Raw genomic sequence first — 13808 nt, 5'->3', positions numbered from 1 at the left:
AATCCCAGTGAAGCGGGAGGCTGAGGAAGGAAGATCACAAATTGGAGGCCAGCCTCAGCAACTTAGAGAAGCCCTTGGCAAATTACAAAGACCCTGTCTCAAAAGAAAATATAAAAAAGGACAGGGAATGTAACACAGAGGTAAGACATCCCTGGGTTCAATCCCCAGTACTTAAAAAAAAACCCAATAATGCCACTTAGGTATTTACCCAGGAAAAATGAAGACATAGATCTACTTAAAAACCTATAGGCAGGGGCTGGGGTTGTGACTCAGTGGTAGAGTGCTTGCCTCACATGTGTGAGGCACTGGGTTCAATTCTCAGCACCACATATAAATAAATGAGTAAAATAAAGGTCCATCAATACTAAAAAATATTTTTTAAAAAACTATAGGCAGATGCTGCTGCAATTTCATTCATAATTACCACAAACTGGAAACTACCAATTTCCCATCAACTGGTGAATAAACCAATTAGTTCATTCATAATGGGACTAGTACTCAGGAATGAAAAGGAACCACCGACACAGCAACAGTGTGCCTGGATCTCAAAAGCTTTGTGCTAAGTGAATGTAGCTAGGCATAAAGTAAAATGTACAACATTATCATTTACACGACATTCTGGAAAAAAAGAAACAAGGGCCACAGAAAAGAGAACTGTAGTTGCCATAGGCTGGGAGTGGAATGTGGGGACTGAGACAGAGAATGAGGAAACTCCGTGCTGTGGTGGCCCCATGCCTGTACAAAGTTGTCAACGTTCCTGTAACTAAATGCCCCAAAAAGGTAAATTTTACTGCACATAAACTGGACCTCGAGAAACTTGATTTTTTTAAGTATTTGTGTTTTGGTGTAGATGGACACAACACAATGCATTTTTATTTTTATGTGGTGCTGAGGATCGAACTCGGGTCCCGCCCGTGCTAGGCAAGCGCTCTACTGCTGAGCCACAATCCCAGCTCCAAGAAAGTTGATTTTTAAAATGAAAGAAAAAGAACCAAGAGTGTATAGTAAAAAGGAAAAAAAAAAAAGTCTAGTTTTATGCATGAAAATATTAGGAGGAAATAAAACAGAGCTTTTGAACAATTAAAGAAATTACCTATCCCTATGGATTTGAGGATTCCCTAGAAGTTGTTTTTTTTTTTAAGTTGTCAATGGACCCTTATTTTATTTATTTACATGCAGTACTGAGATTGAACCCAGTGCCTCACACATGGTAGGCAAGGGCGCTACCAATGAGCTACAACCCCAGCCCCCAAGAAGGTTCTTGCTATGATTTCTCCATAATGAAACCACATCACACCCTCCCATTACACCCAGCTTCAAAGGAAAGCTTTCTGGCCTGTGGCTCCTGTGGCCCTCCCTGGAGCCCTTTTTCTGAGTCCAACTATCATCCAACAAGTATTTTTACTCAGCACCTGCAAAGTGCCGAGTATCATTCAAGGTACTGGGGTCTAAGCACAAAGGTAAGCTCCTCCTGCCAAGATGCACCAGGCAACAGTAAAAACTAGAGTTTTGCGGTTAAGATTGGACATCTGTCCAGGGCCCTGGTGGAAGCAGGTAAAGAAAGACTAGACAGATTGGGGAGGTGGGGCTGAGGCATGGAGGATGACGGAATTTATCAGTCAGGGTCCCAGCTGGACATGGATGGAACATTGGGACAGAGTAATCAAAGAATTACTCAAAAGGTCATGTCCTGGGACACACTGGGGCTAGAAGTGGTGATCTGCCTCACCATTCACATGCTGGAGGGGACAAGGGAAGGAGTGATTGCCAGAATTCAAAGAGAGAGGGAATGAGCCTGCCACAGGAGCGGTGGTGTCTCAGGGCCTGGAAGGGAGGGAGATGTGCAATAGATACCCCACCTCCACCCCTCTCCTGCCTCCAATTTCCTGCCCATCAGGTGAACCACAGAAAGCAAGAGGGCAAGGGAGCCCACTGATGTACCCCATAAAAGCTCAGCCTGTGGGGCATGGAGACAAGTGCAGGAAATGGGAAGAGATTTCCAAGGGCAAGGGCCAGCACCCAGTTCTTAGAGCGAGTGGAAGGAAGGCCCAGAAGTGTAGCGAGCCTGGCCCACCCAGGGAGCAGGAATACCTGGCCCAAATGTAGAGCTTTTGACTAGTGAAAGTTTGAGCCTACACACAACCTGATAAGAAGCTTGAATTTTATTCTATGAGCAATAAAAAGCCTTTGAAGTAGAGAAATATGTCCTCATTGGGTCTTAGTGAATCATCCTAGCTGGAGCAGGAGGGACAAAGTAATGGAAGACAGAGGACACAGCTGGAAGTGAGAGTTGATAAGAGCTGAACCAAAGCAGTAACATGTGAATAGAAAAGAAAAAGCAAAAGGAACCCTGGAAATTAGTGGTTCCTCTGATGTGTGTTCTAGGTACAACTGCGATATAAGCAACCTCCCCTCCAAACTTGCTATAAAGCAATAACCATTTTCTTATGTTTTTGCATTCTATGTGTTAGTAATTCAGACAGGGATCCTGCTGAGATGGCTGGTGACTGTTCCATGTTTATGGAGTCTGGCTGGGAAGACTAGGGTGACTGGGGCGGGGCTTAGGGAGCTGGAGTCATCCGAAGGCTCTTCACTCTTGTTTCTGATGCCTACACTGCAAAATCCCAAAGGCTGGGCTCAGCTGAGTCCGAAGACAAAGCACCAAGACTTCTAAGAGGGAGCAGCTCAAGGATATATACAGCGGGGCACAGTGGTGCACGCCTGTAATCCCAGTGGCTCAGGAGGTTGAGGCAGGAGGTTCAAAGGCAGCCTCAGTAACTTAGTGAGGCTCTGAGCAACTCAATGAGACTCTGTCTCTAAATAAAATATAAACAAGGGCTGAGGGTGTGGCTCAGTGGATAAGTGCCCCTGGATTCAATCCCTGGTACAAAAAAAAAAAAAAAAAAATGCATATGAAAAGAGGCTGCTCCCAGAGAACAAGAGGGAAGCTCTTGTGTGGCCTGTTAGTACCTAGCCTGGGGAGCAACATCCCAAGTTCCTTCTGCCATACTCTATTGGTTAGAATATTCTCAATTCCACAGATTTAAGGGAAGCCCCTTCTCTTTGGAAGGAAGATCAAAGAATCTGGCAGCACATTTAAAACTCCACATTGTGGGTGATTCTGTTCTCCATACTCCTTCCCCTTAACCTCACCCTCCTTGATTCTGATCCTTGGCTCCAAGTCTTCTTCTCCCAGAAAAAAAATGGCATCTCCCAGGTGCACAAGTCACCTTTAATGTCTCTTCTCTCCTCACCCCTACATCAGTCCACTGGTAAGTCTTGATAATGTTGTCCCCCAAACATATATTGTATCTTTCTGCCTCCATCTCCACTGCCCCCACCTTTGCCAGGGCCCAGTTGCCTCTCTCTACAGTGGGCCCCTCACATCTGTTTCCAGTACAACAACCCTCCGACTTTCAAAACGCAGCTCACAACACCTTCCTCACCCCCACTGGAAAAAACTCTTTACCCTTTCATGAAACAATCCTGGCAGGGCCCCCCTCAGGCCTGCCCCCATCAGCCCCTGGGTTCCACCCAGTTTCTCCAGCTTAAGCACCACTCTCTCCGCTCGCTCCGCTCTTCCTCCCTGGGCTTTGTACACATTGTTCCTTTGGCCTGGGACATCCCTCCTCCCACTCTTCATAGAGCTGTCTCCCTCTTATCCTTCAGGGCCTTGTCTTAAAAGTCTCCTTCCCTGAGAGATTTTCCAATCCTAGCTAATCAGCCCCCAGTGTGTTTCCTAAAATATTTACCACCATTTCAATTTTTTTTCATCCTTATTTGTTTTATGTCTGTCTCTCCTACTGAAATTCAAGCTTTGCATAAACAAGGACTGAGCCTGTTTGTTCTCTGTATCCCCAACACTTAGGGCCATGTCAGCACACTGCAAGTATTTATTGGATAGAAGAATGGAGGAAACTCCTGGGTTTCTGGCTTGGGTGGGGCTACTTTGGTAACCATTTGCCTCAGTGGTAGGAGTGACATATTTGGGCCAACTGTTTCCAGAATTCATCTTTCAGATTTCGCACGAGCTTTTCAGGTGGGGCAGGTTGATCTGGCCCAGGACAAAGGGAAAAGGGGAACTGTGGAATGTGATCACAGGGGGATAGGGGTGAAGAAGGAGGCCAAGGAATTTGGTTCTGCAACTGGTTTGAGATCATGTTTGTTCATTCATTGGGCACCTGCTGTGTGCCAGCCAGAGTCTCTGTGCTCAAGCAGTCCTTGCTCCCTGGGAGGGAGACCTGCCACAGGCAGTGGGGCTAGGAGAAGAGATGCTACTGTGCAAGATGCAGTGGGAGCCCAAGCAGTCAGAGTGGGCAAATGGGTCCTGGGGCCTCCCGACAAAGCTCTCCTCGGATGCCCCAGGCCTGGGACTTCACCTGCCCCCCAGCCAGGAAAGTAAACATACACATACACACCGCACACAAGTGTGTGTGTGTGTGTGTGTGTGTGTGTGTGTGTGTGTATCTCCATCCTAACAGCAAACACTGAATAGTGCTGTTTGCTGGCTGGGCCCTGGTACTCTCCTATGCCTTTGGCTTGCTTTACTCTTGCAATCCTCCAACAAGTCCTGAGGAGGTATAAAGGAGGAAGGATGGATGCTTTGGGCAAAAGTATCCTAGATAGGCCTAGAGGGGTTAAGCAGCAAGGATTTGAGGTAAACATATGGAGGCACTTCCTGCCCACAAGGACTGTGAGAATCTGCAATACTTTCTCTTTCAGAGCAGACAGTTGTCTGGGATCAACTCAGATGGTGTGGCAGGGAGAGGGAAGGGACACCAGATGACCTCACTCACTTGGCTATATTGAGCGCCTTACCCCGCCAGGCGCTGACCTCAGACTGGTGAAAGGGACAGATGGGGCCAGCAAAATCATTCAGTGCACTGTGCACTCAGCGCGGGACGTTCACGGGACACAAGGTTTGGGGATAGGCAGGGAAGTGCTGACCGCAGGAACGTGGGGACCGAAGGAAGGATTGCTGGTATCACTTGATCCTTTGACCACAACCCCAGATGCACAGCGCGTGGGGTCCGCTGACATCCTGAGGGCTCACATGCACAGGCTGGACAGCCGTCCCCTCCCCCAGAGCGGCTGGGGTGACCGGGAGCGGCAGGGACCCGCCAACGTCAGCGCTGCCCGCGCGCTCGGCGTCATTTCCGGCGGCTGAGCCTGGCTGGGCGCGGAGGTGGAGGATCGAGGCCAGGAGGTGGGCAGAGGCGTCTGTGCCGCCGCTATCGCATCAGTGTTCCAGCCCAACCCGCGCCAAAGTGGCGCTCGCGGGCAGGGCGTTTCCGTCTCCGTCTCCCTCTCGGCAGCAGCTGTGAGCTCCAGGTTCGGGTTTGGGTTCCAAAGCCAGGATCTGGGCTTGCATCTACAGGTCTCTGGATGGCTCTGGTGGGCACCGGGAAGCGCCCTTGGCTTCCCGGTAGGGGATGTCAAGCAGACCCGTGGGAATCATTCTGTCCAAACCTTGGGAGGTCATCGAATCCATCCAGGATTACCAAGGTCAGGTGGTCTATTATGTCCCACCCCTGGGCACTGCCCTGTACTCAGCTTGGACTGACAGAGAAAAGCCTGAAATGGATCCCAGGGCTTGTTGGCTGATAGCTCCCGGAGGCTAAGGAATTTCCTTCTTGGAAGGCAGGTCTGCTGTCCCTTCTCAAGGAATAGTTTAGAATGTTCTGTGCGCCCCAAGCACAGGGAGTGGCCCCACCCCACCAAGGGCCAGGCATTCTGCTGAGCCAGATCAAAGGGCCAGCACAGGCCTGGCACATAGCAGGCACCCCCAGCCCCAGCCAGTCCACAACTCCAGGGTCACTCAGACTTTCACTCTTGTGCCCTGCAGAGGGGGACTGGGAGGCTCCACCACCTGGGTCAGTTGGTCATCCAGCTTCAGCCCTCCACCCACCCCTGGCCCAACCTCATGGGACCCAACACTGAGAATCCAAATTTGCACCAGCAGTTTGAGGTCTGGAAAAACAGATCCCAGCACATCCTCAGTCCCCGTTGACTGATGTGTGCCCTGTCCATCCCTGCCTGTGGCTGGGGCCGGAGGAGGGTGGCTACAGAAAGGGTATGTTTGGGTTAATTATGCTGAGGGCTTGACCTGTGTAGGCAAAGCTAAAGGCTGAGAGATGACCCAGGAGCTGGATGGTTTTCAAGAACGGGGTTACGTAAGTGGTCCCTGAAAGCATCCTTAGCTCCAGGGGTTGGAGGTGAATCTTCGGGCTAGGAGGCTGCCTTTAACTGCTTCAGCAAGAGGGAGACCTTGCTAGCATCCTTAGTACTCAGGCCGGGTAAACTGAGGCAGCTCTCCCAGGCCTGGCCTCAGCCCTTTGCTGGTCTGCCCTTGCTTGCTTCTGGGGACTTCTGAAGCTCCCTAAGGTAGTCCTGGCTCCCGTGAGCACCTTCCCACAGAGCTTCAGAGTGAAGAAAATGACAGACAGCTGGACAACTGGGGGCAGGGCAGAAGCTGAATCTGTGAATACTTAGTGAGCTTGAGGTTCTGACCAGATCCTTCTGGAACTCAGTCCCTCAATCTGCTTGTCCCTTAGACTCATTTTGTCCCCATCTTGATAAATGGCATCACCATCACCCAGTGACTGGAGCTAGAAATCTAAGATGTTGCTCTGGTGCTTTGATTGAATTGCAATTTAATTTGTAATTCAATCTGTCTGCACATCTTATCAGTGCTACCCCAAATATTTCTCACGTCTCTCCACATCTACTGACACAGCCTTGCCCATCTCACCATTTTCTCCCTTCTAGACTATTACAAGAGGTTCCAGGCTTATTTTCTTGCTTCCTAGCAATTCCAGACTCCCAAACTACCAGAATGATAATTTACAAATGAAAATCAGGGGCCTTTTATTGGTTTTCACTTAGGGAAAAAAAATCCTTGGGATGGGGTTGAGGTTCAGTGGTAGAGCGCTTGCCTAGCATATGTGAGGCCCTGGGTTCTGTCCACCACACCATATAAATAAATAAACAATCCATCCTGACTCCTCCCGATGACCCTAACTCCTAGCTCATCCCTCCTCTACCCACTCCAGTCCAGCCACACTGGCCTTTCCTCCTTTCCTATTGGATGTTAAGCTTTTTCCTGCCCCAGGGCCTTTGACCTGTGGTTGCCTGTGCCCGGGACATTCTCCCCCCAGAGCTTGGCATGGCTGGTGCCATCCCATCCTTTGTGTATCAACTTAGATGTCACCTTCTAAGAGAGGCCTCTCTGGAATACTGGTTAGAAGCCATCTGTTGTGGTTTGGATATCAGGTGTCTCCCCAAAAGCTCCTGTTGAGGCAGAAATGTTCAGAGGTGAAATGATTGGATTGTGAGAGCTATAACCTGGACAGACAGGATGGCAGGTGGGGCATGACTGGAAGAGGTGGGTCACTGGGAGATTGCCCTGGAAGTGTTCATCTTCCCTGTGGCCCCTTCTCCCTTCTACTCACCCTCTGCCTCCTGCCAACCTCGAGCTGAGTGGCTTTCCTCTACTGGGTTCTTCCCCATGAGGTGCCTCCTCATCTTGGGTCGGTCCAGAATCATGGCAGTCTGTGGACTGAGACCTCTGAAACCATGAGCCCCAAATAAACTTTTCCTCCTCCAAGTTGTTCTTGTCAGGTATTTTGATCACACTGATGCAAAAACTGACTACAACACCACCCCCAAATTCTCTCCCCCAGAGTCCCATTAATTTCCTTCGTGGCACACGTCACAGGTTGTAATCACTTACGGACACTTATGGACCGTCTGTCTCCCCACGAGAATGGAGGTTACACGAGGTCAGGTACTGCCTGTGTCTCACTTTAGAATTTTTTTTTTCTTCTTGAGCAAACTATTTGGTGGTATACGATATATTCAGAAAAGTGCACACGTCTTAAGAGTACAGGTGGATGAATTTTCACCAAGTGAGCACACTTGTGCAACCATCTCCAGGTCCCGAAACAAAACACTCCCAAATAGGGAGTTAGTGTTTAATGGAGCAGTTTCAGTTTTACAGGCTGAAAAGAATCCAGGAGATGGATGGCAGCAATGCTGTACGACGTTATGAATGTATTTAATACCACTGAGTTGCACGCTTACCAAGTTAAGATGTACATTTTATGCCATGTATATTTTATTGTGATAAAAAACATTTTCAAATTAAAAAATAATGTAAAAAGCACTCCCAGCTCCTTGGAATTTTCCATGTCTTCCCAGGGACAAACACTCTCCTAATGAGTTTTGTGCTTATATAAATTGTATCAAATAGGATTGTTGTTATGGTTTGGGCCTGGAATGTCCCCCCCAGAGGCTCAGTGTTGAAGGCTTAGTCCCCAGTGCAGCTATGTTCAGAGGTGGGGCTCTTGGGAAGTGGCTGGATCATGAGGGCCTGACCTTACCAGTGAATGAATCCATTAATGGATTCATAATTGAATAGATGATTAGAAGGTAGTGGAAAATGTAGGAAGTGGACTTAGTTGTAGGGAGTGGGTAGTGGGTATTAGGCCCATGCCCTTGAGGACCAAAGTTTGTTCCAAAACCTTTCTTCTCTGCTTTTCTCCCTTTTCTCTCATGATGCTCTGCCTTGCCAAAGGCCCCAAAATAGTGGAGACTGCTGACTGAACCCCTGAGCCCCCCACCAGAAAAAAAAGCTTGTCTCCTTTGTTTTTCTCAATTTTGGGGGGTATGGGGATTGAACCCAAGAGTGCTTAACCACTGAGCCACATCCCCAGCCCTTTGTATATTTTACTTTGAGACAATTTTATTTTGAGATGGGGTCTTACTAAGTTTCTTAGGGCCTCACTCACTAAGTTGCCAACACTGGCTTTGGACTTACAATCCTCTTGCCTCAGCCTCCGGAGCCTGAGCTGCTGGGATTAAAGGCATGTGCCACCACACCCAGTTCAAGTATTTTGTCATAGCCATGAAAAGCAACCAACACAATTGTGATAGGCAGAACCATGATCCCCAAAGAGGTCTACATCCTCATCCCCAGAATCTCTGAATGTGTTACCTTGCCCAGCATAAGGAACTTTGCAGATGTGATTAAATTAAGGACTTTGAGATAGGTCCTAGAGTTTTTCAGGACCTATATCATTACAAAGGTCTTTCAATATCATTACAAAGGTCTTTATAAGAGGGTGGCAAAGAGGTCCAAGCAATGCAACATGAAAAGGATTCCACCTGTTTCTTGCTGTCTTTAAAGATGGTGCAAGGTCAATAGTCAAAGAAGGTTGGTGGCTTCTAGAAGCTAGAAAAGGCAAAGAAACAGATTCCCCCTTGGAGCTTAAAGGGACACAGCTCTGCCCACACTTTGACCTGAGCCAGTGGGATCCATGTCAACCTTCTATTCTATGAAAACATAAGAAAATATGTGTTTCAAGTCATCATAGTTGAGGCAGCTTCTTACAGAGCAACAGGAAATGAATGTAGGTAGGTATTTGTTCCTGGCATCTTTGCCCAATTGTGAGTTGTACCATATAATATTCCATTTTTTTTAAGAGAGAGAGAGAGGGAGGGAGAGAGAGAGAGAATTTTTTAATATTTATTTTTTAGTTATCGGCAGACACAACATCTTTGTTTGTATGTGGTGCTGAGGATCCAACCCGGGCCGCACGCATGCCAGGTGAGCGCGCTACCGCTTGAGCCACATCCCCAGCCCTAATATTCCACGAATATACCACATTTTACTCATCAATTGCCGATAGCTATATGGGTATTTCCAGTGTGCACTAATATGAATAATGCTGCTAGGAACATTCTTATACATTTCTTCTACATGTTAACAAAAGAGCATATTTCTGTTGCACATATATAGGAATAGAATTGCTGCATTATAGAACTTGCATATACAGTGGACACGGTGATGCATTCTGCATCACAGCTTCGGGACCTATTCCCCAGCTGCTGGAAGGGCTGCTAGCTGACCACTCTGAGCGGCCAATCCTCTCTGTGTATGTGCCCCAGCTGAAAAGGACTCCTTTGGTCAGGGGCACATATGCTTCCCAGAGTTACCCTGCATCCACTTGATGACTGGTTGATACGTGCAGTAGGGGGATGTGAAGGCTCCTTTTCCATTGCCACTTGTAATATTTTTAAAGGGTCACCCCAGATTCATAGTTCTTCAGGGATCAGGGGAGGCTTCTGTTGAGACTACATCCCAACCCAGCTTCTCCCTTTGCCCAACCCTGCTTCCTCCCGTTCCCCAGAGAGCACTCCTGCATGCTCATCTCCATCTCAGATCAGTTTCTGGGGCATCCAACCTGAAATATCTTCTTTCCACTTTCATGGATATTATAAAAAATGTTCTAAGGTGGTCATTCTGGGATACCACCAGCAGCATGAGAGAGTTTCAGTTGCTCAATATTCTTGTCAGCACTAGTATTTTATTTAAAATACACACACGCACACACACATATGATATTTTGCCACTGTGGGTGGGTAGTGTGAGTTACTCAGCTTTCTGTCACTAAATACTCCTGTGGTTTGGAAGTGTCCCCAAAGGCCCATGTGCTAAAGATGGGTCACCATCCTGTGGTGCTATTGGGAGAGGTGGGGCCTGGTAGAAGGAAGTTCATTGGAGGTGTGCCCTTCCAGTGAAGGGGCTATTAGGCCTTAGGCCTTCCTGTCTCTCTGCATCCTGACAGCCATGAGGGCAGCAGTTTTCTCTGCTGTGTACTTCCACCATGATCTACTGCCTCACCATAGGCTCAAAGGAAACTATGAACTGAAACTAGGAGCCAAAAGAAAACTTTTCTCCTTATAAGCTTATTTATCTCAGGTTATTTTGTCATAATGCTGGAAAGCTGACTTATACCCAGTGATCTGAGAGGCTGAGGCAGGAGGATCACAAGTTCAAAGCCAGCCTGGGCAACTTAGTGAGACCTTGTCTCAAAATAAAAAAGGGCCAGGGATAAAACACAGTGGTAAAACATCCCAGTGTTCACATACTGAAAACAAGATAGAAATACTATAAAATAAAACAAAAAAAGGCTAAGCATGGTGGCAAACTCCTGTAAATCTAGCAGCTCAGGAAGCCGAGGTAGGAGAATCACAAGTTCAAAGCCAGCCTTAGCAACTTAATGAGTAACCTAGGAAACTCTGTCTCAAAATAAAAAGTAAAATGGGCTGGTATATATCTCAGTGGTTAAGTGCCCCTGGGTCAATACTGGTCCAAATAAAATAAAATAAAATAAATAAAAAAAAAAAAAAAAAAAAGAAAAAGAAATAAGGAAAACTGATGAACACATCAACTTATAAAGGTTTATTTTGGCCCAGTTTTGGAGGTTTCCGCCAATGAGCAGATGTCTTTCACCGGTTTTCTCCTAAGGATTTGAAATGTTCATCTATTTTGGACACAAATCCTTTGCTGGATATTTTGCAACATAAATTCTGAGTTGGAGAAACTCAGTGCCTCAACAATGCCAGCCCATGCTGGGCCCCAATGAAAATGGATTACATGGATGTTTGAGTCTGAAAATTCCTTTAAAGGAAAGAATGCTTGGATAGGTGAAACAATGTGGCTTTAATGATCGGTAATCGGATATAGGTATGCCTCCGCAGGAAGGGAGATAGAAACTTAAAGAGAAAAGCACAGAATGCAAGTAACACACCCTCAAGATTTGTCACTTCCAGCCTTCAGTTTTTGGCTTTGGTCTTTTAAGCACTCAAGTTTTTAAAGGTAATTGTAAATTAACACTATTCAAAGAATGTCCATGGAAGATATCAATGGGCCCGCCGGTTCTACGGAGGACCCGCAGTAAACAAGATCCTTGTTGCCAGGAGATCTAGAAGAAGAGACAACAACAGGTAAACAAAATAATTCCAGAGAGCAGTGAACTGAAGAAGTCGGACGTGGAGGGAAGGAGGAAGGGGGTTGATCCAGCAATTCCCAGGCCGCGACACAAGGAAGGTCCCACCCTTGGCCCCGCCTCTAGCTTTGCATACGCCTCTTGATTGGTCAACGGCGGCAGGCACCGCCCCACGGAGCTGGCAGCTCGGGAAGCTGCAGGGCCAAGATGCAGCCGCGGCTCCGGGTGTCGCCGGGCGGGCCGGGGACAGCTCCGGCCAGAGCCGAACACGGGGTGCCCGCTGCGACACCCGCACGCTCCTAGCGCCCCAGACCTGACGGCGGACCCGGGCCCTCCCTGCGGCCATCCCCGCCGTCGTCTCCACCCCTCCACCCTTTGTGCCGCCGCAGCCCGGCGCCCCGGGGCTCCGCGGGACCCCGGCCGGGCGGGACCGCGGCGGTGCTCCAGGCCCCGCGTGGGCTCCGGGCTCGCAGCCGATGGCTAGGGGGCGCGGCGCGGGCGGGGGCGCTGCAGCCCGAATCCACGACGCGGGAGGCTCGTCCCGCCTCCGCTGCATTGTCCCGGACCCCGCGCCCCGGCCCTGAGCCGCGCCACCGCAGCGCCCGCCCACCGCCGCCGGCGGGGCCATGCGGAGAGCCACCAGGATGGAGGACTTCGCAGAGGAAGAGGAGCCCTGGTATGACCAGCAGGACCTGGAGCAGGGTGAGCGCGGCGGGGAGGGAAGCGGGGAAGCGGGGGTCCGTTACTCCATTGTCGGGCGGCATCACCCCAAGAAGGGCTGGGCTGGACCTAGTGAGCCCGACTCTGAGCAGTGATGCGTCTGGAGAACGGGGACGTGGAAAGAGGGGCGCTGCCCGAGAGACCCAGACTGGTCGCTTGATAGAGCTGCAAAAGGGGATGGAGGCGGTCTTCCTATTTCTCCAGCCGACTGAGCATCCATCATCCAGCTCGCCCACCTCATCTTGTGGGCAGCAACTGCCCAGATGCCCCTGGTGTTGTTAGAGGCCTGGGTACTGGCTGAAGGTCTTTGGAAGGTGGGAGGGAGCTAATGGTATGTTTTGCTCAGAGGGTGCTGTATGTAGAGGGGAGTCATCTCGTTCCAAATCTAGCAGCACCTGTCCCTCCAGGATATCTAAACTCTGAGACTCCCAGAAAGTTTCCCCAGCTCGCTTCCCTTCTACCCAGGGAGGGGATGGTGCAGGGACCATGCCGTTGGAGAAGGGGAAAGTGGAGTCTTCTATCTGCCTTCATGAGGAAGGAGTCTCCCAAAGCTTCCTTTCCCTGGGGCCCCTCCCAATGGCTCAGGGTTTGGAGGGGGCCGTTTAGGTAATTCCCAGTGCCAAGTTAGAGCCTGAATAAGGAGAGCCACATCCACCAGCCTCTCATCTGAGGAAGAGGGGGCCACAGGAAGGGGGTTAGGAGCTGGTGATGAGGTGGCCAAAGTGACATCACTACGAGGAGGGAGGAGCAGGGCTGTTGGGACAGGAAGGAGGAGGCCTGAGAGGGTCAGGGCCAAGGCTTGCTGGAGTGGAGTCAAATCCATGCTGTCCTCCCCCAAGGTGCCTCATTCTTGGGTGATGAGATCTGGAGGGGGCCAGGAAGTATGTCCAGGGAGAAATGACCTTCCCATGGCCACAGGCATGCCTAAAGGATATGGACACAAGCAGTGCAATGTGTGCCATCACACCCTGGTCTCCATCCCCAGGGCACTTGCGCTCCTGCTTTGCCTGGAAGGGAAGCATCCACCCAAGTCCTAGAAGCTTTGTGTCCTGGGCCTGACCCACTTCCTACGCTGCCAAGATTCACAGGCAGATGAAGTGTTGTCCTTATGCTTAGACTATGGGCTAATCAGGTTCTTAGGGGACCATGTGGGATGGCAGGCTCTGGGCTATATACCCTGCTGTGCTCAGTACCCTGGACTCCAGCCTCGGCCTCCCAGTCTACACTGTCTGTGATGCCCTTCTTCCCCATCCTAGGCACAAACACCTATGGGTCTCACTTAAGTGCCAGACACCA

General features: G+C 49.5%; 1 protein-coding gene across 2 annotated transcripts in view; it reads left to right on the top strand.

Annotated features, from left to right (window-relative positions):
- The window catches only part of Cdr2l (cerebellar degeneration related protein 2 like), a 28824-nt gene that overhangs the window by 3632 nt on the left and 11384 nt on the right, over positions 1 to 13808 (top strand). Inside the window, exon 1 of one of the 2 annotated variants that reach the window (XM_076869735.2) lies at positions 11985 to 12494. The exons of the other annotated variant lie outside the window; for it this stretch is intronic. Coding sequence (XP_076725850.1) covers positions 12419 to 12494 — 76 coding nt within the window. The 5' untranslated portion in view covers positions 11985 to 12418. Of the gene's footprint in view, positions 1 to 11984; positions 12495 to 13808 lie in introns of those variants that run through there. 2 annotated transcript variants of the gene reach the window in all.

This window comes from Callospermophilus lateralis, chromosome 11 (genome assembly GCF_048772815.1).
Source record: "Callospermophilus lateralis isolate mCalLat2 chromosome 11, mCalLat2.hap1, whole genome shotgun sequence".
Lineage (NCBI taxonomy): Eukaryota > Metazoa > Chordata > Mammalia > Rodentia > Sciuridae > Callospermophilus > Callospermophilus lateralis.
The sequence above is the reverse complement of the archived record's forward strand: the minus strand, read 5'-3'. Positions and strand labels throughout refer to the sequence as shown.